This window comes from Diadema setosum, chromosome 18 (genome assembly GCF_964275005.1).
Source record: "Diadema setosum chromosome 18, eeDiaSeto1, whole genome shotgun sequence".
Classification (NCBI taxonomy): domain Eukaryota; kingdom Metazoa; phylum Echinodermata; class Echinoidea; order Diadematoida; family Diadematidae; genus Diadema; species Diadema setosum.
In genome coordinates this window covers 5,488,211-5,514,876 of record NC_092702.1, presented here as the reverse complement: position 1 = coordinate 5,514,876, position 26,666 = coordinate 5,488,211, and the positions used below count along the sequence as shown (strand labels likewise).

General features: G+C 37.2%; 1 protein-coding gene across 1 annotated transcript in view; it reads left to right on the top strand.

Moving 5' to 3' along the window:
• LOC140241652 (myoferlin-like) overlaps window positions 1-26,666 on the top strand; it is a 188,884-nt gene that overhangs the window by 85,149 nt on the left and 77,069 nt on the right. The window contains exons 29-37 of the mRNA XM_072321395.1: window positions 6,474-6,558; window positions 7,019-7,096; window positions 7,412-7,593; window positions 12,380-12,532; window positions 13,071-13,169; window positions 13,741-13,902; window positions 16,134-16,302; window positions 18,969-19,067; window positions 22,436-22,546. Coding sequence (XP_072177496.1) covers window positions 6,474-6,558; window positions 7,019-7,096; window positions 7,412-7,593; window positions 12,380-12,532; window positions 13,071-13,169; window positions 13,741-13,902; window positions 16,134-16,302; window positions 18,969-19,067; window positions 22,436-22,546 — 1,138 coding nt within the window. The remainder of the gene's footprint in view (window positions 1-6,473; window positions 6,559-7,018; window positions 7,097-7,411; window positions 7,594-12,379; window positions 12,533-13,070; window positions 13,170-13,740; window positions 13,903-16,133; window positions 16,303-18,968; window positions 19,068-22,435; window positions 22,547-26,666) is intronic.

The window sequence follows — 26,666 nt, the reverse complement described above, 5'->3', positions numbered from 1 at the left end:
CATCTTATGATGTACAACTTTTACAATACCTGCTATTTTCTACCATTACACCTAATTTGAAGTAAAAAAAAAAAAATATGTTTACTTGCATAAAATTGGTAGTTCTTGAAGTGACGCAAGCCACAAAAATCATCCTTAATTTCACAAGAGTGACATGTGATTGTGTCGTTTTGTGAAATTATTGCTCTGCATGTCGGTTAGCTCACAAAAGGGCACTCTACTGTATGTAGATGCCCTGTGTTAAGTCAAAGCGCATAATAGAGCTACAGGCACCATGGACTACATGTACGTCGTTATTGAAAGCAAGACCAAGGACAGAAGGTAAGAACTTTTAGTAAGTTTTGAGTGATCAAAATGGAGATTATTTTGTTAGATACAAAAAATTTGACAAGTCTTAAAATTGTTAATAGCATATCGTGCAGTGGTAGATGGATTCTTTTCTAGACTATAGTCTACATTATTTTACTGAAACGATGACAGTAGTATCAGAGATTAGTGTTTCATGTTACAATAAGGGCCTTATTGGTTCGAGGTGTTTACACCCCCTATGGCAGATAAATGGATATCAGTAGTGTCAGGGGTGTATAAACACCCTACTTCAACTGTAAAAGTACCTCTTTTTTTTAACATTCCAGGGGGTGTTTATTTTTGGTAAAAATGTCTCCTCTGGGATTTACATGTACAAAGGATGTTAATTCCTATCTCAACATATCTCTGATAGAAATGCAACCTTTCTGCCAAACAACAACAAAATATTCCCCCCCCCCCCCAAGACTGGCAAAACGGTCAAAGAAAATTCAAACACCCCCTGTAATAAGAAAAGAAAATCCGTGGTAGACTTATTGAAGAAGGTGTACTGTTTGGGTAACACTACATTTAGAGCTTCAAAGGTTAAGTGTTCACACATCACTTCATCTTAACTTAAATTAGTATCCAGTTATTTAAATAATGTATTTGCCATTAAAAAGCATAACGGAGACGAACAAGCTATTTATGCATGTTGCATCTTGAATGCCAACATAATCTTGAAAATGTTTCAAGATTATTACATGATAATCTTGAAAAATGAAAAGTTACTTGTTTTCCTAATGTAGAAGAAGGTTACCCTGTGTTCTAGATCTACAAGAACGCCAGTTCATTTCATTCATGTGATAATTGATGTGTCTATTGTGTCTGTAATTTTAATTACATCAGACTCCAACGGTGCAGAAGTCGAGAACCTCACATCCACGGAAAGGAGGTTGGCTTCGGAAAGGAAAATCCCGCCACCGGTCTTCCTCAGAAAAAGTGTGTGCTCTTGGAAACAAATGACGAAATGATGATACATGTGCATTGTGTACCTAGGATACTTTATACCAGTTATCGCAATGTTTTGGATTTTCTTCCTTAAGATACTGTAAAAGCTGTTACCTTCGCGTACAGATATTTATGCACATGAGGAGGTCACAGACATTTTTGCAAGATGTTGTTTTCGTGATCAAAGTGCACTGATTTCTTTCAGTAAATTTAATGTGATCATAATCAGGTGGCAATATCTTTGCCATGTTCTTAGATTTGTGCCCAACAGTTTTGCAAAATTCATGAAAAGTCATACCCTTACAAAAAAAGAACAGCTTTTTGCAGTACATTCAAGTTCTTCAAACTTTAAACACAAGCATGTATGAAATTATCCACCCTCCCCCCCCCCCCCCCCCCCCCCCGCAATCTCTACTCTAGCATCAGACAGTGATAACTGGCCTGAATTCAGTGTCTACAGATTGTATCAAAATATGAACTTCAAGTTCATTATAACCTTTTGTCCTACAATATTAGATAATCGTAAATAATGTTCTAACAAAAGAAAACAGGAGCCAATAGTTGATGTAAGTTTTTCATAAGGAACCACTTTTATGGAACTACGAGGCAAAGCTAAATCTGTGTAATGTTTGATGATACAATATGTATTCATCGTTTCCACCAACGTAAATGTAGAATGTTCAAATACCTGGTATTCCGTAATTTGCACTCAGTCTTGGTAATAATTATATCCATGTGGGAGTTTTGGTTGATTAGTGTACACTCTATAGTGGACAATATAGATTGCCACACTTATTAGAATTGTAACACACTCACTAACTAAAAGGATTATTGAATACAATATTACTGTCTCATAGTAAAATCATAGCACAATGTATTGTGTGTAAACATACTTATGCACTGGGTATCTGATGTTGTGGTACATTAAATGCCAAAGTTAATATCACTTTATATCGTAATATGGATGTGTCTTTCTACTAAAATCATCTTTTTATAATTGGATATGTGTTTATTGCAATACTTTCATGATTATCATGTCTATTATTCTCAGTCCAAACTTGGAAATGATTGCAGTCATTCAATATATTAAATATATCATGCTATACTGCGCTAATTTAGAAAGCTGTAATTTGTTTTATGTTAACCAATGATGTAAATTGTATGGGCGTGATGAAAGTGGAATTTTCTCTTTTTTTTGTTTTACCCAAAATATGACTTTGTGAACATACATTTGCAATGTATCTGAACCAGTGAATGTTAGGTTCTGTGAGAAGACATGATTACGAGATCATTATGTTTAAAGATTCACAATATATAAAGATTTGCAGCTTTGTGAAGATATTGAGGCAGCTATACAAAATCAAGTTCAGAAGTACCTACTGGGTAATGGCCTCCATTCAGACTGTCAGTTTGGCCTCGGACTCCATCACAGCACAGCTGATATTCTAACCATCCTTTAGTACCCAACAATGGTCCAACTCCATGGATAAAGGGAATGAAGTATGGCTGATTGCCCTGGGCATCAAAGGTGCTTTTGATAGGGTCACTGCTCAAAACTCATCACACAATTGGTGTGTGGAAAGTTACTTTACCTGGATAAGGAGCCACTTGACCGATCGATTCATCAAGGCATCCTGTCTGGTCAGTCAGCGAGTGCATGTACTTTGTCAATCATTGCATCAATTCCTCAGGGATCAATCCTAGGCCCACCCCTCTTCTCTGTCTCCATTGGTGATCTGAGTGATGAGAGTGAAAATCTAGTCTGCCTGTATGCAGACGACTCAACCCTGTTCTGTGAGGTCAAATCTGCTGATGACCCGAAGCCATAACAGCTAGTTAAACAGAGATTTGAAGAAGATATAGGATCTGGGCAGACAAGTGGAAGGTAACATTTGAACCATCAAAGAGCAAGGCAATGACAATATCCAGGAAAAGGAATTCAAGCAGGCTTAACCTACTGTTTGGTAGCACAACTTTGGCGTAGAAGGATGAGCTACATGCTGTACTTGGAGATTCTGGGAGTCACAGATGGACAAAGCACATCTCCAACATTGCATCAAGAGCTAGACAGGAAGTGGGGACCCCAAGGAGAATGGCTTACAAGCTGGATAGGTGTGGTACAGCGTCAAAGTTTCCACCTATTAAAAATATTGAAGTGGATGGCAGTGAAACAAGATCAGATCTAAAGTCAAATAGATCTCTCCAACAAAGATGTCAGATGGCAGCAGCTACATGTACAGTCCTCTACAAAATGTACACCAGGCCCAACAGACCTTTGTGCTCTGCTTCAGCAGCCAGGAGGGAGCTTTAGATTTTGACGCACGGACGTTTGAGACGTTCCATTCCAGTCTCTAAATAGTATTGGCTGACTAGATCATCCCCTCATACTCACCATACCAACAGCTGATTTCAGCAAGTACTCTTTCTACCCACGCACCATAACAATCTGGAATAGATTTCCATAATAACTGTATCTGCACTCTCTGTCACAAATTTCCAGGCGGCTGCTATTCTACAGTTTCTATTGGGAGCATCTCTTCTAACCAGGAGCACCTCGCCTTTTACTTGCACCTATCACTTTGTTATGTACAACGTGCATCATGCATAATCTATTTTCACTATCGGCTAATGACCTCTCATGCACCACATCCCAGTATAGCATCCACAGTGAGCTGCAACAGGGATTAATTCTTCAGAGTTCAAGGTTCAAGATGGCTACGAACCACTGATTAGGCCTATTGGGATATCTATCATGGTGCCTATGCTACAGCTTGTAGCTTTTGTTTGTTTGTTTTATTCATCATGGGCTATTGTTCACTTATAATGGATTTCCTTTAAAAAAAAAAAAAAACTTTAGCAATATCAGTCAAGGGCATTTTACAAGTTGACGAATATTACATAACTGGTGCTGTGATGTTAGTTTTACCCTGTCCAGCAGCTAGCTTGCATGTACGTACATATACCTTCAGTATTGTATTTTTTGTTGTTGTTGTAAATGTGATGGTCTATTTGTGCAGTGAAATAAAATATGAAGCTATTTAACACCTAGCAGTGGATTGAATTGTGATGTTTTTATCATGTTTTTGTACATCTCTTATTCAATCTCCACCATTATATAGATATTGTAAATACACTTATAAAAGAAGTGTGCATTCTATTTGAAAAATGTAACACTTGATAAGAGGACCGAAAAGGACCACGATGAGCTAGGTTTAAGATAGCTACAAGGACAGAGGGTGAGAGAAAGAGAAAGACTAAGCCTCAAGATTGAAACATGAAACCTGTGAAGTGAAGTTTTTATGATTGAGAATTAAGTAGTATTTTCATCATTAATATCAGAATAAAAAAAGGCCCTGAACATGCCTGTTTACTGCATGGAATTGTTCTAATCAAATCTCAAAGAAGACATGTAGGATTGATTAAAACTTAAGGCATGTTCAAACCCAAATTGCAAAAATGTTTACATGATTTACTGTAAATGCTTCGTTGATACGATTAAAAATAATCTTTTAGATTAAAGCACCCATCCATGACTCGAGCTGTTTATTTTGAATAAGGCACATATATGAAATGGGGTACCTTGTGCATGTGATGTGTCACTTCATGGACTAGATTGTGCATGGGATATATTTTTTGTTCACAAAATGACAAGAATGTTTTCAACTTTACACTCTTAGTATTTTGTCTCCTTCGTTTGAAATAGTCATATTGTTGGTAAAAGAAATTTAATATCTTCTTTGGTTTCATACACAATGGATTATGATATGATGTACGAAAACCATTCAAACAAGCAGTTTAGGAATTTAAACCCAGAAACCACTTTTATACCCGCGATTACACAGGACTCACCATGTGCGCGACCTTATGTGTCACTTCTTGAACAAAATCGTTCATCTCAGTTCATCTCTCCCATTCAGGACTATACAATGTATTTTTACTCTATTGTCTTCCAAACCCTCATTATTTGATTCTCACTCATTTCTTCCTTTACTTCTGTCCCTGTCTCCTATTCTCCCATCTCCAATTTTGCAACCTCAACTTCGAGCTCACCACTGCCCTTTCGATTGGCCTTCCTTACACTCTCCCGATGTTGATTCCTCCTTCATTCTCCTCTTTCTAGGGTCTTCTTTCAATAAATAATAGTCCTCTTAGGGGCTTCATACACATTGTGTTACTATACGTGTAAACCTCTCTCCCTCAATTACATCACTAGTTTGTATGCAAACTTTTCAAACAACATATAATGACACAATTATTTCCATTACCACTTTGACTTTCACTATTTTACATTTGTGTGTGGTAGAAATGTCATAGTTTTCCTCTTTCTTTTCATGTACAATTTGTCATGTTTAAATCCAGAACATCCCTCGAATTGATGGTTTAAAGAATTGTAAAACTTTGAGCAGGTTTTTCTCAAAACGCGGTTCTTCTTGACCTACAGTTGTACACACCAATCTGCCACTTCGTGAAATGAGCAACAGTGTGACAATGGAGCATTTTTGGGGAAAAAGATACACTTGAATTTAAAGCCAAATGGAGTGATCATATTCTTAGATAGAACAAGAAGTGCATTTGGATTTATGAAAATGAATCTTTGATACAGCATGACTTTTGGCATATACAGGTGTGCTTACTTTATGAAGTATTTTACAATGTTTGGGGGCAAAAATACTACATGTTTCATAGCAAATATTTTTTTTTCCAATTTTTTTCCATTTTTTTTTTTTTTTTACTACATATGCATATGTCTTTTGCAAGAAAGGTAAAATTACTGTTTTTCCATCAAAAAAAAATATGCCTTTTCAGCTACATATTGATGTGTGATCACTGACATTTGGAACCTACACTGTACATTCCTGTACCACTGTACATTATGCTATTAAAAGGAAAAAGAATTTGTAGTTATTATCTCTTGCATTAACGGTATCTAAACTTGTTGATGGTTTGTGCACAATGTCTGAGGGTTTTGTGGGTTTGAAATGGATAAATTTGTTTTTGCTGTTGTTTTGAAGCAGCTTTATCATTGTTTCATTATAGGAGTTACAATGTACACTTGTAATCCTTTACCTGTGGAAAGCTGATGGCTTCTGCACAATATCTGTGGATTTCCTGCGTCCGAGAGTGGAACAGGTTAATGACTTGTTTTTTTGTTGTTGTTGATGCTTTCTCCCTGATAGGATGACGACGCCAAGGACAAGGACAAAGATGACGATGGGAAGGGTTCGAGGAAGTCAGCGCCAAGGATCTTTGTCACCTATCCAAGTATGGCTGGATTTCTAAAACTTCTGCGTTCCAGTGCTTTTTCCCTTTTCAGTTCATGTGGATGAATGTAAATCAAACACCCACATGCATTGTTTATAGAGATAATGTTGACTTGAAATGCATTTGTGATGGGAAAGCTAGAAAATTGAAATTTGGCCATTTGTTGTTGTTGTTGTTGTTGTAATAAATTGTTTGGAATAAGATAGAAATTTCACAGGAGTGCAAAAGCATGTAGTGAGTATGAAGGCTCCAAGATATTCTCATTTGGAGTATCCTTCCAGTAACAGCTTTATCGTAAAATTCGCAGTTGTCAGTCTTATACATTCTCTTTCCTAGCATTGTATTGTTTGTATCCTTGTTTGCTTTGTGATAATTTTCTGGCACTCATAGCAAGGTAATGTATAGGCCTACTGATTATGGCATTTATGGCATTTGATTTACGTTTGTTCTCCCACCTCAGCCTCGTACAAGTACCAGCTGCGTGCGTACATCTACCAGGCCAGGGATCTGATCGCGTCGGATTCGGACAGCTTCTCAGGTAAGCGACTTCTGCGACAGTGATAATGATACTAGTGATACTAATCAGTGGTCACGTAGTACAACTGTCTTGCATCCTTTGTTTATTGCATTGCTTTGTATGGGAAAAAAAAAATCACTGTTTAGGGAGAACCATCATGCAGAAACTTTTTTGTTTGGTGTTTGTTTGGTCAGACCCCTACACCTACATCAGCTTAGAAACTTTTTTGTTTAGAATCTTATTTGTTTGGTGTTTGTTTGGTCAGACCCCTACGCCTAGATCAGCTTAGAAACTTTTTTGTTTAGAAACTTTTTTGTTTGGTGTTTGTTTGGTCAGACCCCTATGCCTACATCAGCTTCATGTCTCGAAGTCAGAAGACCGAGGTCATCAAGACGACGCTCAGTCCGACCTGGGACCAGACCCTCATCTTCGACGAGCTCGAGATCTTTGGCGACCCCAACCAGCTCGCTGCCAACCCGCCGCAGATCGTCGTTGAGGTCTTCGACTTCGACAGCTTTGTAAGTTGGAAGAAAAGTTTGGAATTGCAGAGTTTTGGGGAAGCTACTCTTGATTTGAAATATTTAAAAGTTTTGGTCATATCTTGCACTCATATGAGAATAAATACTGCAAAAGTGGAAATTTTCACGGTGTTGAAATTTTCGCACATTTTGCGCTACCAGAAACTAGTGCAAAGATAAAAGCGCATGAGTATTTTTGCTTGCTATATGTTCCCGTAGTTGATGTCTTGATCTTGCAGAATTAAAAACATGCGAAACTCTTCTTACACGGCCGAGCGCAAAAAATCAGTCGCGCGAAAATATCCACTTTTACAGTAGATCAATATTTTTGAAGTCACAGATAATAGATTTCAATGTTTTAGAGTACTATTTATTCACTTTCATTCAAATAATATGAAATTTTATGCCTCAGCCCTGAAGGATGCCAGATCATGTGAGATGCATTATGATATCGGATTGTCTGCCTATCTGTCCTTTGTTGCTAGGCTACCAGACTACAAAGGATACAACTTTACGGTCATTGATTTAATGCCAAAAAAAGTAATTTAATGAGGATTTATGTACAGGTCAATAGGGGATTGTCTCGTCTCTTCCATTTTACATGAGTGGTTTTAGCTGGTATCATTGTTGTAGGCAAATATTTGAAATTTTAAAATTAGATGACTTGCTTCTACATGTATTTGGTTTGCTCAATGAAATCTCTAACAATCTGTTTGTCAGATACAGTAAGTGCATGAGGCTGAATAGCACCCTCCTTTTCAATGTTGCTTCCTCATATACAATATACGTTCTAATATTAATTCCTCTCTGTTTTTGTTTGTTTGTGTTTTTCCTCTTAATCTTGATTTCTGCATCCTGGCTGTCTGAATCCCTTGTTTTTCTTTTTAATTTTCCTTTAAAATTTTGAAATCTGAGCTAGGCATATACGGCTGTAAGCGGTTGCCGTGTGCCTAGTGTACACGCACAAATTCATCATATTTATGCCTCTGCCCAGATTTCCATCTCAAAAATTGCATGGCCAAAAGCCCCCAATCGTGATTTGAGCAGACCACCTAATTTGACAAATTTTTTATGTCTAGTTCTGTTTTTTGGCTGTCCATCCATCCAGCTCGGCATGTGGTGGTCAGTTTGCCCCATCCGTTTTGGTGAAAGGTCACTGCCTGTGTGTTTGTGGTCAGGGTAGAAATAGATTTGCGACTATTTGCATGAAAGTGATTGTGGTGGTAGGTCAAAGGTCATAGGTCATTCTTCTTTAGTTTAAAAAAAAAAGGCATATTACTTTGTCTTTGAATGTCTATTGGTAATGTTATAATCAATAAGAAGGCCAGAAGTATAAAATCAACAACTTACAACTTATTGTTTGAATGAACAGTGGGTGAAGGACAACAGTTCACCAATGTTTAGCTGGAATTTCATTTTTAGCCATGAAAAGGGTAATAATGATTGCATGAGAAGACTTGGGGTGGTATTCTGAAAATCTTCCTAAGTTTCTTCCTAAGCGCGCAGTGAATGACAAGCGCACCTATCACGATGTCTGCAGCTTGCTATTCTTAACAACGTACTTAGGACAGGGGTGGAGCTTTCCTAAATATCTTCCTAAATTTCTTTCCTATAAGTGCATTCTAGAATACCAACTTCTTCCTAAGTCAGGAATTTGCATACTCCCGCCCCCTTCCTAAGTTTCTTCATAAGTTTAGGAAAAAACTTAGGAACAGACTTAGGAAGAAACTAAAGGAAGATTTTCAGCATACCACTTAGGAAAAAATAATAATTGTTTTGGATATAAACTCCAAATTTTATTGTCCAAGAATGGAAATTCATTTTGCCCAATTGATCGTGGGCCCGGCAGCCACTGAGCAGCGCCAGATCGACGTTGCTCTAACCTTTTCAACTGTTGAACGGCAAACAAGGTAGCAGCAACTCCCATCTTTTCACGTCTTTTGGTATGACGCGGCCGGGGTTTGAACCCACGACCTCCCGATTATGAGGGCAGCCGCTCTGCTCACTGAGCCAACACATCGGTACTAAATCCTGACTTAGGAAGAAATTTCTTCCTATGAAGGATTTCAGAATACCACCCTAGGAATCCTAGTAAACTGCACAACAGTTGAAATGCTCTATTTCACCATCTCTCTGCCTTGTCTTTTAATGCATCCACCAAATGTACAAATGTAAATGTAGAAAAGATATCCCTTGGAAAAACAAAGGAAAATGGTGCTGTGCAGTCTCCTTTTCAGTCAGTTTTAGATTGTTTCTCGCAGTGAGGCAGCTGTAGAACATTGCATGTGGCAAATATCCTGTGCAGCTTTAAAACTAAGAGTCTAGAACATAACATACATGTAGGTCTGATGAAATTTGTAAGAGAAGAAATTTTTTTGGGAATAATTTGGCAGTTTGTAGTCTTTCCAGACTTGGTATATGTGGTTACCAGTGTCTCATCAATAGAAGAGCAGGCTTTGAATATGAAATCAAAGATGCATGAGAAGAAATAAGCAATGAGCCTGCAGTGCGTGAGGTGCACAGCTTGTGGAGTGACCAACTACTAGTAGTTAATTTTACCATTTTTAGTATGTTTTTTCCATTTTTAATAGATGTTTTTAATAAAACAATTTTTCTTGCCATAGTTGATTTAGAATTAGGATTCACAATTTTCAATTTTTGTACCAAAAGGTGTATTCTTTTGTAAGTTTATATATTCATCTATTTTATTTTTTTTTATTTATTTTTTTTCTGTGCATGAATATTTTACTTGATTTGCAAAGGTTGGCAGCCCTATACTACATGTCTTTGCAAATTAAGATTCAACATAAAAGCGAAAAAGAATGTTTTTATTTTACTGTCTTCTTAAAAAGAAGCACATATCATTTTTTTTTTTTTTTGGCATAGTAGAATGACAGACATTATTTTACAGTTTTACGTATGAAACTCTTGACATCTTCTGAAGAGAAGTGCATGCCATCTCTTCCCTGATACTCTGAAATGCCAAAGGGAGTAGAGTTTATTATCCAAACATACAGTGTAGAGCAATATAACAACTATGAAAGCTAGAAACCAGATATCTATTCCCCCTTCCTCCCCACTCCCTGCCAAATTGTGCATGATGTGCATGTTACTTCATCTTTTGGTCTTCATTGTATACTGTACATGCCATATATTTTGAATAGTGAGTCTAATTTTTTTTTTTTTGCAAATCGAGACTTCCCCAAAAACTTTGCAGGTGGTTAAATTTGTGATCTTACACATAGTAATGAATGGAGAATGTATGTGTGCACGTCACGTTAATGTCAGGATCAGAGGTAATATTTTTTAGTGTTTTTTAATTCGGGAATAACACCAGACTCGCAAAATTCGTGAAATATATGGCTTATGCAGTATTTGGCGGTATATCTCATACAAAAGGAGATATTTGATTATCTCCCAAAGTCATACAGTACTGTATTTGATATCTGAGCTTAAAGGTCATAAAAATCGTCCTCAAAATATGTTTGAACAATTGACTGAAAATGTCAAAGCCTTTATCAATTTGCATGTTAGGAGCATTTTCAACATTTTTTTTTATTTATTTATTTTTTTTTTAGTGGTGGATTGTGTGTAGGTGTGTTTATGACTGTTGAATTTGTCTTGTCTTTTTTTCCTTTTTTTTGTGTGTGCGTGTGCATGAGAGTGGTCTAGCACTTAAATATTGTAAGCCAGATCATTGTCCTACCAGGTGTTACAAAAATATCTCATACTTTTGCAAGACAGCAGATATACAGTATCAAGCCAGAGTGACAGAGATCACTAGTATTTGATCTGACAGGTATAGTGAATACTCTCTGTGCCTTAATACAGTCTTAGACCAGCAGAGAGCCATGGCATTTTAATAGTGGAAGGAATACTGAATGATCAGAACTTTAGGATATACATTGTAACTTCTTGTCCAGTGTAGATGCCGACTTTAACCCGTTGAAGACAAGTCCCAAGTATACAAAAAAATTGTACTTGGGTTGGTGTTTATGAAAACTGCATGTTGTAGCAAAATCAGCTCATAATCAGTGGGTTGATATGTAGCTTATTCAAGTATTTTGTTTTTATTCTGTCTATACTCTGGCACAGTCTCTTCGTCAAGAGCAGTCAAGAGCAAGGAGCTTGTCATGAGAGAAAGCTGAGAAGTGTCAATAAGTGCCAATATCACTGAGTAAAAAGTCTCATCTAAATTCTGCATACATAAAATAAGGTTTCAATTTAAATACCAATTGAGGTATGAATACATTGTAGAAAGAAAGACTTTTTAAGGAAGTCTTTAGTGTGGATTCAGAATTTGATAAACATTGATTTGTGTGTGTGTGTGTGTGTGTGTGTGTGTGTGTGTGTGTGCGTGTCTGTGTCTATGCATGCAACTATTATCTTTGCAAGTTTTGTGATGAAATTCACTTTCACCTGGAAAAAATATTGTATTAAAGATACAATGTACCAGCTAGAGCTGGATATGAAAAAAAAAATGTTTTATTGTGTATGAAAAATTAATCAAAATCAGGACACAAATGAGAGTTATTAATGCCATGAGTGTCTGTGATCTGAGCCTGATAATGTGATCTGGCCCCTGTTGCATAAAAAGATGCAATCAAACATAAGTCTGGTATCAGCCAATCAGAATTGAGTATTCAGAGACTGAATGTTTGATTTTTTTACTTACGTTTGATCTCAACTTGAATGCAACAGGGCCCTGGATGCTATCAGGAGGGAGGGTTGTATTCAAGCTCTCTACTCTCTATAACTTTCCAATCTTATGACATTGTTCTCACAGGGCAGCAACGAGTTCTTGGGCCGTACCGTGGTCAAGCCAATGGTCAAGCTGGACTCCTCGGACCAGCGTGTGTCCCGCCTTGCCTGGCACCAGTTCTACAAGGGTGAAGGGTTAGCCGGCGAGCTCCTAGCTTCCTTTGAGCTCTTCCTAATGGTACAGTGGAGGCTGCCCTCAATAGGGCATTTCTATACATGTTGACAGTGTGAATCTACAATGTATATTCATTCATTGTTTCATTATTATTACATTTATCCTTTCTATTAACCTCACTATTATAGTAATTGATATACACATGCAGTTGTTATCATTGATGTTGTCATTATTACCATTTTTGTTATTTTTTTTTTCTTACAAAATAGAGAACATTTTTGCCTGTCTCTCTCCTATGTTAAACACTGATTTATATTCTGTTCTTGGCAAAGATAATTATTTTTTGTTTATGCAAGTCATCTTTATTCCTTGGCTCTATTGTCGTGACTTTGTCAGAAAAGGATTAGTAACATGCCAAATGTACAAAATTGTAGGTCACATGTGTGCTGCATAGCTTTTGTGTGATATAGATGTTGATGTTGATATATAAGTATGAGATATTTGAAGAAAAAACAAATCAAATATTATTTGTATATTTCATTTTGAGAAAAGTAATATGACAAACAGATTTGTTGATGTCCTGCCAAACCTTTACTTGCAGTCTGAGACGTCTGACCTGCCCTTCATGCCTCCAAAGAGGGGAGAACTGTACATCGTTCCCAACGGCATCAGGCCTGTGCTGCAGCGCACTGGAGTGGAGGTGGGACACGTTTTTCAATTTACTATAAAAAAAAAACCAAACAAACTGGAAACATTCATGGCATGAAACTTTCACGAATTGGAGCTGACAGCCTTTTTCACTGCGTGAAATTTGCACAAATCGCCACTGGCATTCAGTGCATGGTGTATTATTTATTTATCATGTTTGCAGTCTTCCTCTGAGATTATTGATATATTTAAACTGTGTTCTCTAAGTTATATCAAGGATATAGATTGAAAAATTTTGCTGAAAATCACAGAAAAAAAAAATTGCTATCAAAGTGCAAGCTCCATCATTTCTGAAAAATGCCACGTGTTACAATTGTAGATGGCAGTTTGCATCATCCAGACTTGTGACTGTGATGTAATGTGACATTTGAGATGGTCTGCTGAGCCGTGTGGAACATAAAGTGCCATCTGTCGTGTCATTACCGGCAATTTGAAATAAATACCATGGGTATCTGTTAGTTGTACATTCAACTCCATTATAGCCGGTGTCGTCATGGAGACTGATTGTTTGTCAACATATTGTGGCTGGTTGTTTATGATTTGCCACTGATTATGTACTCCAGGTGCTTTGCTGGGGTGTGCGGAACATGAAGAAGTACCAGCTGGCCTCGGTCACCTCACCGAGTCTGGAGTTTGAGATCGGCGGGAAGATCATCCAGTCGAAGGTCATCAAGAACACGAAGAAGAACCCCAACTTTGACCAGCCGGTGCTCTTCCTGGACGTGGTGAGTGGAGTGACCATTGGAGTGACTGGTCGGCTCGCTGCCTTGCTGCAATGCCACCAGCTAGGCTGTGTTTGATTGTGTTCTGTAAAAACATGTCCAGCTATAGTTAGTTGTGCTGCTGCCCTCTACTGGCCATTTGGAATTAATTTTCACTGTTCTCATTTGTTGTCTATGACAAGAACATCGACTCGTATTCTGTGCTTCCCTATCAGATGGCATAACTTAATTCATTTTTTTTTTTTTTCTGTTTGCAAACTAAATATGTGAATCTAGTCAGTTAGTGAGGACTGTTTTAATACTGTTATCTAAACAGTACCAGGTATATATAGAGAAATATTAATGTTTGTATTTTCATATCATGTAATGAAAGGACATTCAAAATTACAATCTCTTGTAGTTTTAGCACAGATAAAAATGTTATCCTTTCTTGTCACCTTCTCACTCCTACTCTGATTGATTTTCTGTCTGTGTATCTATCTACCCACCTATTTATTGTCCCCGCCGAACGAGTTCGAGCAGGGGACTATGAAACGGGCTCCGTACGTGTGTGTGTCCGTGTGTCCGTCCGTCCGTCCGTCCGTCCGTCCGTCCGTGTGTCCGTCCGTCCGTCCGTGTGTCCGTGTGTGCGTCCGTGTGTGATCAAAATCTTCAATTTGCTACTTCTCTGTCATTTATGAGCCAATTTTGATTCTGTTTGCTTTATATGATAGCACTACATGGGAGCTTTGAAACTTCTACACAGAATTTCAGTCGTGACCTTTGACCTTGACCTTTGACCTATATTGTACATTTTGCTACAAAATGCTACTCCTTCGCCATTTCTAACCCGATTTCGATTCCGTTTGCTTTATGTGATGGCACTAGGTGAGGGCTTCAAAACTTCTACACAGAATTTTGACCTTTGACTTCTTTGACCTTTGACCTTGATTTTTTGACCTATATTGTACATTTTGCTACAAAATGCTACTCCTTCGCCATTTCTAACCCGATTTCGATTCCGTTTGCTTTATGTGATGGCACTAGGTGAGTGCTTCAAAACTTCTACGCAGAATTTTGACCTTTGACTTCTTTGACCTTTGACCTTGATTTTTGACCTATATTGTACATTTTGCTACGAAATGCTACTCCGCCATTTTTAATCCGATTTCAATTCCGTTTGCTTTATATGATGGCAGTAGTTGAGGGCTTCAAAACTTCTACACAAAATTTTGACCTTTGACTTCTTTGACCTTTGACCTTGATTTTTGACCTATATTGTGCATTTTGCTACAGAATGCTACTCCTTCGCCATTTCTAACCCGATTTCGATTCCGTTTGCTTTATGTGATAGCACTAGGTGAGGGCTTCAAAACTTCTACACAGAATTTTGACCTTTGTCTTCTTTGACCTTTGACCTTGATTTTTGACCTATATTGTACATTGGCTACAAAATGCTACTCCTTCGCCATTTCTAACCCAATTTCGATTCCATTTGCTTTATGTGATGGCACTAGGTGAGGGCTTCAAAACTTCTACACAGAATTTTGACCTTTGACTTCTTTGACCTTTGACCTTGATTTTTTACCTATATTGCACATTTTGTTACAAAATGCTACTTCCGGCGGGGACATATGTTACGCACCGCGTAATTTCTACTTTTCCTTGTCTATCTATCTATCTATCTATCTATCTATCTATCTATCTATATCATCTATCTACATATGTATCTATCTATGTATATCATCTATCTATCTGTCTATCTATCTTTCTGTCTGTCTATCTATCTATCTGTCTTGTGTATACATTTTTTATCTGTTTATTTTATTTTTTTTATTTTTTTTACATCTGTTTATTGACCCATCTATGGACATATCAATCTAACTTTTATCTTTACCTGTCTCAATTTGCCTGTCAATCTGTCTTTATATCTCTCTGCCTACATGTTTATACCATTCTGTCCACCCACAAATTTATCCATCAATCCGTCCTTCTTTCTATTTCTATATATTTATCCATGTATCTGTGTATCTATATATCTATCTATCTATTTATCTATCTATCTATCTCTATATCTGTATATTTATCCATGTATCTGTGTATCTATCTATCTATCTATCTGCCTATCTCTCTCTCTATCTATCTATCCATCTATCTGTTCATTTATTTACATCTCTTGTCATCCTTGCTGTGTGTATCTCACTACTTCCCCCTCTCTTTCATAAACTTTTCTCCTGCTGAAACCCCACCACCAGGATCTACCCAAGGAGGAGCTCTACACCCCGCCCATCAACATCAAGGTACGCGACCACCGGGCCTTTGGCCGCAAGCCCATCGTCGGCATCTGCACCATCAAGAAGCTGGAGCCCTACCGCTGCATTCCCGCCGTGGAAGGCGAGGCTGCCGATGCTGGGGAAACTCCAGGTAAAGCAGCAATCAAATTATTTTCACTCCACAAACAGCTCCCGATTCCCCACCCCCATACCTGTAACAAAAGTAGCAACACATCCCAGTTGTATACTTCCACGCACACTACTCTAGCAACCTCTACGTCAATTATTTGTTATCATCTCGCTCATCTTTTGTAGAGATATGCTTGCAGATAATATTCACGATTCTTGATACCAAAATGGATCAATTATGCATCCTTTATATGTAACCCATTATTCTTCTGCATTGAATGATATCACACACACTCTTTTGGCAGTATTCTAACCAGCATGATGTGTTTGTGAAAGCCACTAGGAAATGAAGAGAAATAATAATATGAAGAAATCAGAGCTTAAATCCTATCCAAAAGGAGAGAGAGAGGAAGATATCTACACAGCTTGTAGAGGAAATACCAAGCATACTTCTACTCCTCTGAAACACCCAGCGTAGCAAAGAGTAGCGAGTGTGTTTGTGGCCCGTTGTGTTGTAGGACTAATAACAACCTTCCAGAGTACACTAACCACATCCTCTACCCGCTCCGATCCCAGACCAACTCCGGAAGGAAATGTTGTAATCGCCATCACAGAAACATCTCGTGACGCATGTTTGTGAATGTTCCGCCATCCATCCATCCCCCGTCACATGTAGAATCGAACATTAACGACACAAGTGCAGATCAGTTTTACGTTTCCCCACAATATGAACCAACTCAGCTGAAGAATTTGCTACTGCAAATACGAGGATGCAACTTTAATGTCAGAATACAAAAGCATTGCTATGTCTTACTGCGTGATTTTTATTTCGTTGACATTGATGAAGCCGCGTGAAGTGATTGATAAAGCCGTGTGAAGTGATTGATAAAACCGCGTGAATTGATTGATAATAGCAGACACTAAGAGGCGTCTTCCTTTAGATGTTTAATGACAGTATACAGATGATACTTAAGGAGATATACCTGCCTAATTATGACTTCCTCAATTTCATAGTGATGATATGAGAATCGTGTCATCCACGCGCCTACAAATAGAAATTTGGATTTGCGCGGATCAATTCGTAATTAAGTACGACAGTGTGAGGGATTTAAAACCAATAGCTAACTAGACCATAGCGTGATTATATTTGACACTTCTCAAATACAGCCTGTGCTTTCCTAATTATGGGATTTTCGTCTCTTCATGCAATTAATTTAATACTGAGATGGACATGTGTGATAAATAGGAAGAACAATATATAGGAAGACATTGTGGAGATGTGATTTGTGAAGATGCAAATGATTATCTCTCTAATATCAAAACTGCTTGTGGTGGCTATGAGCTATTGATTCCTTCCTCGTGCATTTACATGTATGTATGATAATTATATGAATGATAACTTTTATATCACGCAGAAACCAGTTTGTTTATGGATACATGGACAGCACCATGACACAGTAACATCATGTATTATTCAATGTCTTTGTTCTGGGTTTTAACCAGTTTCCACAGGGTGTACACTTTACAGGTTTCTTACATACATTGTATCTGTAAATTTGAAATGTGTAATCAACTTTTCATATTCCTCGTCAATTCTCGACATGGTTGTTGTATTTTTTTCCAAGATTGTTCCTGAGAATAACGAAAAAGTTTCAAAGCATGTAAATTCTGAGATCAAAGTTCAATGAAAATCTTCTGATAGAATTTACAGGGTAGATACATCTTTTGCCTCTTGCTTCAAATCATTTACAAAAATTTTAAAACAACTATTCTGTTCAAGCTCAAATGGAAGACCCATTTCAGTCCCCCTCCGCTGAACTGTAAAATAGGAAAGAGTGCAAAGTGCAAACACACTCTTACTTGTTCACCAGCTGCAGGTTGACTTCATGCATGTATCTGTAACAGAACTACTAGATACCTGTATTTGTTTTAGTCTGGTTGTCATGGTAACAGATCACATGATAGTGTAATATCTTTTTGACCTTGCTTTAAGAGAGCTAACAAAAACCCTGATCACCTAAAGCATTAAGTCCATAGTCCAAAATCTTCTAACTTTCCACCCAATGTTTTTTAATGTCTGGATATTTTCACTGGAAAAAAAAATAAGATGGAAAGGGAATACTTTTCATCGGGTGATTAAACCAATAAGATGTGGGTGAATCACCAGTTTTCCAAAGAAATGCTATGAAATCCTTGCCTTATCTGGATTGAATTTCATTTTTATTGATTGACTTGGAAGAAATGAATTGATCAGTGGTTATGATTCTCAGATTTTGTAAATCTTAACAATTCTGTTCCTAGAAACAGGTCCCATGAGCTAAAAACTGTAGGACTACGGAGTAGAGGGGAGAATTTGGTTGCTGTGAAGACTTTGTTGTACTGTTTGTGATATCTATAAGAGGTAAAATTCTTCTTTAGGTGTATAAAGTGGTCCGCTTTTGAAATCATACCTGGCCCAAGGAGAGCTACGATGAGAAAAGAGTCAAATACGTGTATTGCTTGAATACTTTTTATCAAAGAGTTATGGATATGGAGCCTGAGTGTGGCACAGACAGGTTGTGTTTGCACCTCTGCACTGGGTCACAGCACCTGTTGCAAAAAGTTTGGTGCACCCCTCGAGCAAGGCACTCCTTGGATGCTCCCCCTACCCACAACGTGCAATCTTCTATATCTTTCCCCCCACACTAGCTACCAATGGTGTCACAACACCCCCACAACAACAACCACAACAACCACCACAACAACAACAACCCCAGCCACCCCAAGAGGGGGCGCCAACAGAGAAAGGTAAATGCTCCTCCCACCCACCTCCCCCCTTCAAGGGTCGGTCTTATGCTGCATTTTTGATAGCCACTACCATCTATAGCTTCCTTGACCCCTTCCACACTGTGCGATCAACCAGTCATGGAGTATGAAGTATATATCATCACCTCAGTAAAAATAAATAAAAAAAAAAATCACACACTTGTATCGTCACTTTGCTGTCTGTTCACTGTGGATTGTACTAACTTTCTTCCTTTATTTTTATTCTTTAATTCGTGCTGCTTCTGCCTTGTCATTTACCATTACCTCTGCTAGTTCTTTCTACATTGCTGTACAGTAGTTTTTAGTAAAAGTGACTGTTTTGTGTTTGTACATGTATGTGTGAGTGTCTGTGTACAGGGATTGTGAGGGTCAATATTTGCATGTTTGAATCAACCAAAATTGGGGGAAAAACACCCAAATTTGTCAAATTTTATGTAGTGTGTCTGTAGTGTAAATTTCAGCCTTTTCTGTCATTAGATTCCTTTGTAAGCAGTAAGCGTGATGTTAACAGAAACGCATGTACAGTTTATATGTGGTTTGATGTCATTGTGCTTGAACAAAAGCTCTAAGTACTACACTCAACTGAGCTCTGCTACAGTGTGTTGGTATGGCATAGTTGCAAATACAGTTATGATTTACTGACTTGCTTTCTTAGAAAATTGTATAGAAATCTGATTTTAGACAGTTATTATGTGAATGATTTGGAATTATATGGTATTTTTTACAGAAGTAGCCAAATTATGATAAAAGGATTAATTTTTTTAAAATGACTGAATAGATTACATAACCGTGTCATCATCATACCTTATGTTGAACATAGAGAGAAGAGAGAGACAGAGAGACAGACAAAGAGGGAAGAGAGAAAGAGAGAAATAGAAATAGATAGGGAAGATGATTTATGTAATTTGATCATTGCAAAACAATTAAAATTTGCACGATTGAGAGTGAAATGTGTTAACTGCACTTGCACTCCGGTATACATTATACATGAACAAAAACCTATACCTTCGCAATTCATGCACTTTCTCATACTCTGTCATTGCTGTGGTTGTGTACTCAAGGTAGACTATGATATCATATTAATTTGTGAGAGAGATGTACCATCAGTATTTAGCATCGGTGGATAGTGGTGGGAGAGCATGGATTTGATTTGATGCATCCGTGGTGCAAGTATAATAATCAGTGCATCCATCGCAAATTTCTACACCTGTGTTGCATGCTAATGATATAGCCATTCACGTTCACATTCTTTCTATGATGATTTTTTTTCCAAATAAACAGTAGGCATTTTCACATCAGCCCGATAAAAATCCAAGCTCGAAATATTTTCCGCGATTGCGAATTAGAGCGCTATTTCATTTCTTATTCACATCAGCCCGAATAGAGGGTAGCCCGAACAGTTAAAAATTTTAAAATAGCTAATTCTACAGCTGAGTATGTGCAAACAGTATCAGTAATGTGTGTGCCCTCTCAAAAATTCCTTGTGATTTGTGTGCAGTTTGCCTCGATCGATCGGGTCACACACGCTAGGCATGATGGGATTCATAGCGCTAATTTCTTGAGTCGTTTTCACATTATCAAATAGCGCACTACTATCCCGCTATTTCAGAAATTTCCCGAGTTGGAGTCGAGAAATTTTCTCGATCAGAGCGATACAATTAGCGCGCTAATTTGTGTTCACATTATCAAATAGCGCGCTATTTCGCTATCGGGTAAAATTTCCCAAGTCAGAAAATAGCGCGCTATTTCGCAACATCGGGCTGATGTGAAAACGCCTATAGAAAAGATTTATTAGCATCAGCTGGTTAAAAAAAAAAAAATTACAGAGGGACAAATAATTACATTTGGTATTGATAATGGCATTTGCTCCTTTATTGAATACCGAAAACAAAAGGCATTAAATAATCTGAGAAGATGGAGATAAATATTGCAAGATTTTAGGGATCAGCAACTGTCGAGGATGCTTCAACACAGGTGTCGCTTGGCGAGCTCATGGTCTAATCCCACTGGTTTAGTACCCACGTCATCTTGATAGTACAGAAAAGATTTATGGAATTGGGATGTATCATAAGGATTAGGATTAAGGCAGAGAGGATTAGAAGCACTGGGAGTCGGGTGAAGGGATTGGGTTTAGGTTCAAAGCTTTGTGGTCTTAAGCAAGGGGTACTGGCGACTCCTGTTATATCAAAGTCCTCAGGACCAGCGATGTTCTTCTGTCGTATCGAAGTTTCATAACAGCCAAACAATAAAGTATATTAAGATTGTATATAGATCACATTTTGGGACCTGAATTTTTACTTTGTTGTTACCAGAAATTCATTATAATCATGTTCATTATAATGGGAGTGCATTGTAGTTAGTAAGACCAGAGGTGTGGAATAGGAATAGGAACTTGGAATTTAACATTTTAGGTTGCCAAAAGCACATAGCTTTATAGATTGCCAAGCTTTTTCATTAGCATTCAGTAGACCATCCAAACTTGACATACAAGTAGTTGTAGATTTAATAGGAAGCCCATCAGGTGTAGCAATCTGTCCTAGTCGTTATGACAGATGGTGGCAAAATAGGGAAAAGTGGGATTAAGGTAATCGCTGTTTTTTTGTTTTTTTTTGACAATTAGTTTCCAGTCATCTGTGTCAGCTGGCGAAGAAAGCATTCCAGTATGCATGCCGAATGGCAAATATGTGCAATAAGGGTTAATATTCTTTCTAAGAATGATAAACGCTAAGCCATTGTCAATTGGGTAAATGCAATACCCTATCATTAAATTATGTACTTGCATAAAATTGAATTTCAGCTGTTTTGTGTAAATATCAAGATCTTTTTTTTTTTAATTCATATCTTGTCATCATGGTGTGTGTGCATGACAAATTATATATACATGTACATGTTGTATTCTTTTTTTCTTTCATGTGTGATGAAAAGTGCTGGGAGGGTGTTATGTGTAGTTTATGTCAGGTGTGGGTCTCATTTAATAAAAGGTACCAAGGAAAACATCAAACCATTTTATGCAGCATGTGACATTGTAATAATGTATTAAAAAAAGGCTTCTCATTTTGCCTATATTTCAGCGGTGGATGTCTTTAAGTCATGAAAAAAAAACAGAAAAAAATTACACAATTCACACATGGCTTGCAGCATAAGAAGAAGAATTTATTTTGATTGCCGTGAAAAATTAAATCATTTCTCGTGATTCACAAATGGTCCGTGCCACATTACATATATGTACAAATGGCCAGACATTTTTTTCATTCATTGATATTTCAAAAAGCTTTAATAGGATCGATGCATTTGTTTTGCCATGGAAACGAGCACCTCCAACAGGATTGACACTTGTCTGTTTTGTCCAGATGGTGGAGAACGGGAGGAGGGGCTGACTCCGGAAGAGCTTGCGTCATTAACGAATGGTTTATTGGAAGAGGGTGTGCGGAAGTTAACGATACAGGCACGCTCCCCGCCAGGTCAGCCCCCCAAAACAGGGACTTGCCAGTTTGAAAAAGAGAGCGAGAGAATGGAAATGAGATCTCCCTCCCCACCAACTACAGGCTACCCTCACTTTAACACTTTCAATAATCCACTCTTTCCTAGTTTTGTGTGCCTTTTCAACAGCAAATCCATTATTCAACCATTATATCCATGCATCTCAACCATGTACTCTAACCACAAGAACGCTCTTTACAGAGAACTACTAGCACTTGGACATTGTTACGCCTGATTCACCGCATCTTTACGCCTGGGTTCTAGATCATATGACTAATCATAATTTATGTTCATCCTGTCTTATTTCATATTTGTAGACAAAAACTGTTTGTTTTTCAGATTTCTTGCAACTCACTTTATATCGTAGATCTAGATCCGTGGCTATGGGAGTGAAAGCAAGCGGGTTTACGTACGCCCAGCACCTTGTAGTGTGGATCCATTTCAGAATACGTTCACAGCCAACCGCAAGATCTTTCCCCAGTAAAGTGTTGAATCGTCCAATCAAATTCAAGCATCACTGGTCATTGATTTTAAACCAGTGCTCTTGGGATTGGCTGTGAGGCGTATCTATCGCATGAACATATACTGTAGCCATGATGTAGCTGTTGAGTCATTTTCTATCTGTTTGGTATATGAATCATTGTCAGTTATGTCTTTTTATAATTTTGTTTTTCATAACCATTTTTGCATCTTAAGTCATTTATTCAAATGTTATTCACTGACAAATCATAGTTAGTAAGATTGTTTTAATTATCTTGCCAGAACTTGTTCTTTCTAAGGCTTTATTTGAGATTGAATTTTGTCTATTATTATCTTACATTGTAAGTTGTGCATGTAGTAGTGAGCTAAAAAAAAAAAAAAAAAAAAAAAAAAATGATGTTCTTGTGATATGATAATATGTTCTTCCTATTTCCAGGTCCTTGTTGTTGACACTGTTACAAATACTTACAATAGATGTAACTTATTGATATTTAAGGCACCAAAATACAAACTGTAAAGGCACGTCATCTTTGAACGAAATACAGTTCTAAAAGCAGTTTTCATGCAATGTGCACACACTGCAAATACTTGTAGACATGTCCATGCATGGCACATACGTTTTTTTTTTTTTTTTTTGTACACAACATGCACAGTGGTTTCTGTAACTGTAGCATAGCAAATCTGTGGTAGTGGTAGTATCATACAGCTGTACCTGGGGTTGCATTAGAAATTTGCCTGGTGGATTTCACATCCAGAAATATGATAAAAAGCACATCCGTAGGCTAGAACCTAAGATACGGATGATGATGATGATGCGGAATAATTTTGGAATGACAAGGAAACTGATCATTTCATTTCATCTGTTACCGACTTTCGCAGACGCATTAGATTTACCTACTGTCTTCAAAATATACTTATGTACTGGTCTCTCATAGAATGAATTCATGGTACAATGTACATTTGGTTTCAGTTAGCGGCGGGTCAGATTTTCAAAATGACCATTGAGGGTACACTATGTACTTCTACGCTTTCATTCATTCCTTCATTTTTTGTTGTTTTTTTTTCTTCTGTCTGCAGATGCGTTTATATCAAGTTAGTCTTAGAATTCTTCTGTGGTTGTGAGTTGTCTGCTATATGTCTGTTACATGTTCTTTAGTGTCTTCTCCATTTAGATGCTTTTCATGTGTGTGGCTCATGCTTTCAGTTCACCTTGTGTGTCTTTTATTGTCATCGTCATTGTGGGAATGCTTTGCTGTATGTTTCGTCTACTTGTGCTCACCAAATTGACAGTTTAGATGTTACTACAGTGTATGTATTTCAATTTGATGCTTTAAAAAAAAAGCTGGCAAAAACCGAACAAGAAAATCAATTGCTTTGAAGTCCAAGAAGAGTTTGCGCTCAGAAATTATAAACTTACATTGTACCTTATCGCAGCATTGCAAACAGCAAGTTTTAGAGCATACTGCACATGTACTAGCAAACGGCAATGTCAAATTCTGTGAAAGTTCACCATGCTTCATTTTATCGCCATGATGACCATATTTTCCTGTAGACAGATTCTTTTAAGAGCAGGAGCAGCACTCAGAAAACACATTGATTAAAGCTTGAGTGTTTGTGGTTTTTTTTTAACCATCTTTTAATGATAGTGCAGTATCTTCTTAGCAGCTGTCCCAGAATACTATCTATTTTTACATTTCTAAATTTATTGATCTGTCATACTAAAGTAGCGACAACAATAGTACAATTCCTCTGGTTCTACTATGTAGTGATATTTGATTTAAAATGTTAAGGTGAGATGTTGTTTTGATAAAGCCTGCAACTGGAAATTTGCCCACATGAGTTTAATTCAATAATGACTTTCACTGGATCAGGTCCAAATGACATTATCCCAAGTTTAGTTGTTTGACCACTCCTGTGGCACTTGGAAAGAAAACTTTTAATCCATAGAAATGCCCCTGGATTCATCTCTTTATAATGGTTACTCATTTTCAGGACAGAAAATGTATTTTATGGTTTATGAAATGCATCTTGTGTTCATTTTTATACACATGACAGTATTTTTTACAAGAGACAAAAAGACCGTAAACTATGATTGAATGACAGAAATTAATGATTTGAAAATAAAATATCTGTTGTTAAGATTGAATACAAAATTTTGACAAACACTTTAAGTGCTGTTTCTTTCTGTGGCAAACCCAGCAAAAGAATGTGTCCAAAACAGTGAGTAAATCTTGACCATGTGACTCCTGATCAAATTAATATTGAAGGTGCTGTGTATGACACTCATTCTGACTGGAGTGTGAGATTTTTATTAAGCTCTTTTGATCATACATTGTATCTTCCATCCTGTATCTGTGATTGATTTATCTCTTTTCTGTCACCTTTGGGCAGTGAATTGTAATTACACTCTCTGGATTTTTCTTTTGGTGTATTTAGAAATTATAGTTGATGATTAATTTTCTCAATGCTTGTTCTCATCAAAGGCCAGGATTTGTACCAGCCTTGACTAAATATGTAGCTTGCTTTTTCTTTCACCATTAAGTCCTTCAACTACGTATGTCCCATTGAATACCTGGAAATGTGTGAGATTTTGGAAAGAAAGTCATTGAAAATGTTTTTAGAAATTTTATAAATGCCTCCCCCCCCAAAAAAAAAAAAACCAAACAAACAAACCAAACCAAACAAAACAAAACAGAAACATCAGTCTTTTGGTTCTTGATAAAAATCCAATATCCCCCTTTTTTCAGTTCTGGAAATACTGTTTGTACTAGTGTATTTATATGAATTTTGAATATCCTAAACATATGTTTATATCTTACATTTTCCATAGATTTTTTTGGGAAAAAAATGAAATTAAACCTGAAACAAAAGAAGATGGGACAATAACATTTCTTTAGGAATCCTTATACATGCATTAGACATCTCTTAGGTCATATGAATCTGGTGGAAGATATGGTACTTTGGTCTATGTTTAAACAGAGCGAAAGCAATATAAATCAACCCTTCCCTTCCTCTCTTCCCTCATACATACATTGTATATAACCTGTTGGATATTGGAAACCATGTTGATCCTGTTTAGAGTCTATGGGAATCTCAGGCTTCGGGAGGGAATGGATTAATAATGAGTGCAATAACAAAACAGTATACATGTACATGTACTTATAGTGTGGCTTTGGGTCTTACTGGTTATCTATTCGGTGTTAAAGGAAATATGGTTATTTCTCACTTTAATGACTATCTGAAGGAGGCATTCGGTGATATTGACACAGGACCAAACTTTATCATCACAATCCATAGGATGTTCTTGTCAGGGTAGTTATGAACCCATCAGGAGTACACTGTACATGGTTTGCATTAGTTTAGGTAGTCATTGTTTGAATTGGCAAGGAACCTAGTTATGGATTAGCAGTCTGGATTACGTGTTTGCTTTGAAGATTATAACTGGTCATCTGTAACAGTTATATTGTATCCTGTTACACTTTCAAAGTGACAACAGAAAGAGTCTCTTGTTAATTTGAAGTCTCTCTGAAACCAAAGTAGAACAGATAAAGAAAGAATTATACAAATTAGATGTAGTTCATATTTTGAAAGATCTTACTGGTGATAAACCTTGTGAAGTTT